A 1,365-nucleotide genomic window follows, 5' to 3' on the forward strand; every position below is an offset into this window, starting at 1 on the left:
TCAGACTTTGTCTGGTCCATGAATTCATGAGGAACTGCAGAATAGTTGGACATGTTGTTCTGCTTCATGTTCTTGAACAAACATCTGTCTGCTATCTCCTCTATCACCTCAGCGTCCAGAGGTTTCTCCAAGAACTGAGCGATTCTGGCCACAGAGTCCTTGAGGCCCTGCATCACAGAGTAGCACAGCTCAGCTCATATTCCTACAGTGATTTTCACTATATGGCTGGATCCCTGTGAGATCAGAGTCGATCAGAAAAATGTTTCAAAGTTCCTTTAGTAGGTGGTTTTGGTGATTATTGCTAAATCTTACCATGATCATTTCTTCATAGGAGATGTGCATTATGCGCTCTTTATCTTCAGCATTCAGCCAGCCCTTTACATGATCAAACCATGAGCCAAAAATAACTAGAAGAAAATTAAGTTTCATTACCATGAAGACATTATAAGTTCTCATAATTATCATCCCTGTCCTTTACTATATTGTGAGTTGCATTATGAATAATTACTGTACATTGCATAGGTGAAACAAACAAAAAAAAACAACCTTTTCCGTCAAGAAACTTGTGGAGGAACTCATTCTGTGGGCCTGGTTTCACCAGGAATGAGGTGATCCCATAATAGTGAAAGGCAGATGTAAACACATCTTTGGGGTTCCTCATGACATAGATGACCTGCAGTGATGATATGGCATCTATTAACCCTTTATAGAACTTGGAAACAGTCCTTTCTTTTCAGTCTTCAAAGCTTGCTGTGTGTGGTATATCACATGACACTGCAATGTGCTCTTCTTTCATTTGCCACATATGGTACAGTAGCATTTACTGTAGTTGGGTCATGTGTCATTACATTATTCAGAACAGCAGTAATCAAGTTCTAATTCATGTGATGTTGTAGAATGCAACATTCCTCTTGGAGATTTTAGTTCACTAAACTTCATTATTTTGGACAGATGAAATCCAGTAACACACACTTGGGTGCTTAGGATGTATAGAAGTAGTTGTTGTGGTGCTCCAGGTGGTTGCTAAGCCAACACCATGTAGATTCTATGGTGGTATGAGTGATCAGAAAGGTGGTGATATTTGGTGCTAAGACAATGTTATAGTGTTTTCCAGGGCTGGTTCATTATATCTATGCTGTTGGGGAAATGAATAGTGTGGTTTCTATAGTGATTTAGTGCATGGTGATTGGTTGCTAAGGAGTTCAGAGTGTGGTTCTGCGTTAATTACGCCATAGCTATGATGTAGGTGATGCGTAGCCCTGTACCCTATAGCCTATGCCATAGCCTGACATGCATCTCTCCAGAAATGTAACTACATCTCCTGGCGACAACTGTGACTGGTTGCATCGCATTTCCTCATTCATG

At 40.4% G+C, this 1,365-nt stretch overlaps 1 protein-coding gene across 1 annotated transcript; it reads right to left on the minus strand.

Annotated features, from left to right (window-relative positions):
* Positions 1-6: 6 nt before the first annotated feature.
* Positions 7-1,350, minus strand: LOC109954069 (sulfotransferase family cytosolic 2B member 1-like; the record flags this gene model as incomplete). Its single annotated transcript, XM_020589488.1, has 3 exons — positions 547-1,350; positions 313-407; positions 7-167 (listed from the first exon to the last, which is right to left on the minus strand). Coding segments are annotated over exons 1-3 (371 nt in total), but the record flags the coding sequence as incomplete, so codon positions are not given.
* Between the last annotated feature and the right edge of the window lie 15 nt (positions 1,351-1,365).

Source organism: Monopterus albus, unplaced genomic scaffold (assembly GCF_001952655.1).
Source record: "Monopterus albus unplaced genomic scaffold, M_albus_1.0 scaffold2923.1, whole genome shotgun sequence".
Classification (NCBI taxonomy): Eukaryota; Metazoa; Chordata; class Actinopteri; order Synbranchiformes; family Synbranchidae; genus Monopterus; species Monopterus albus.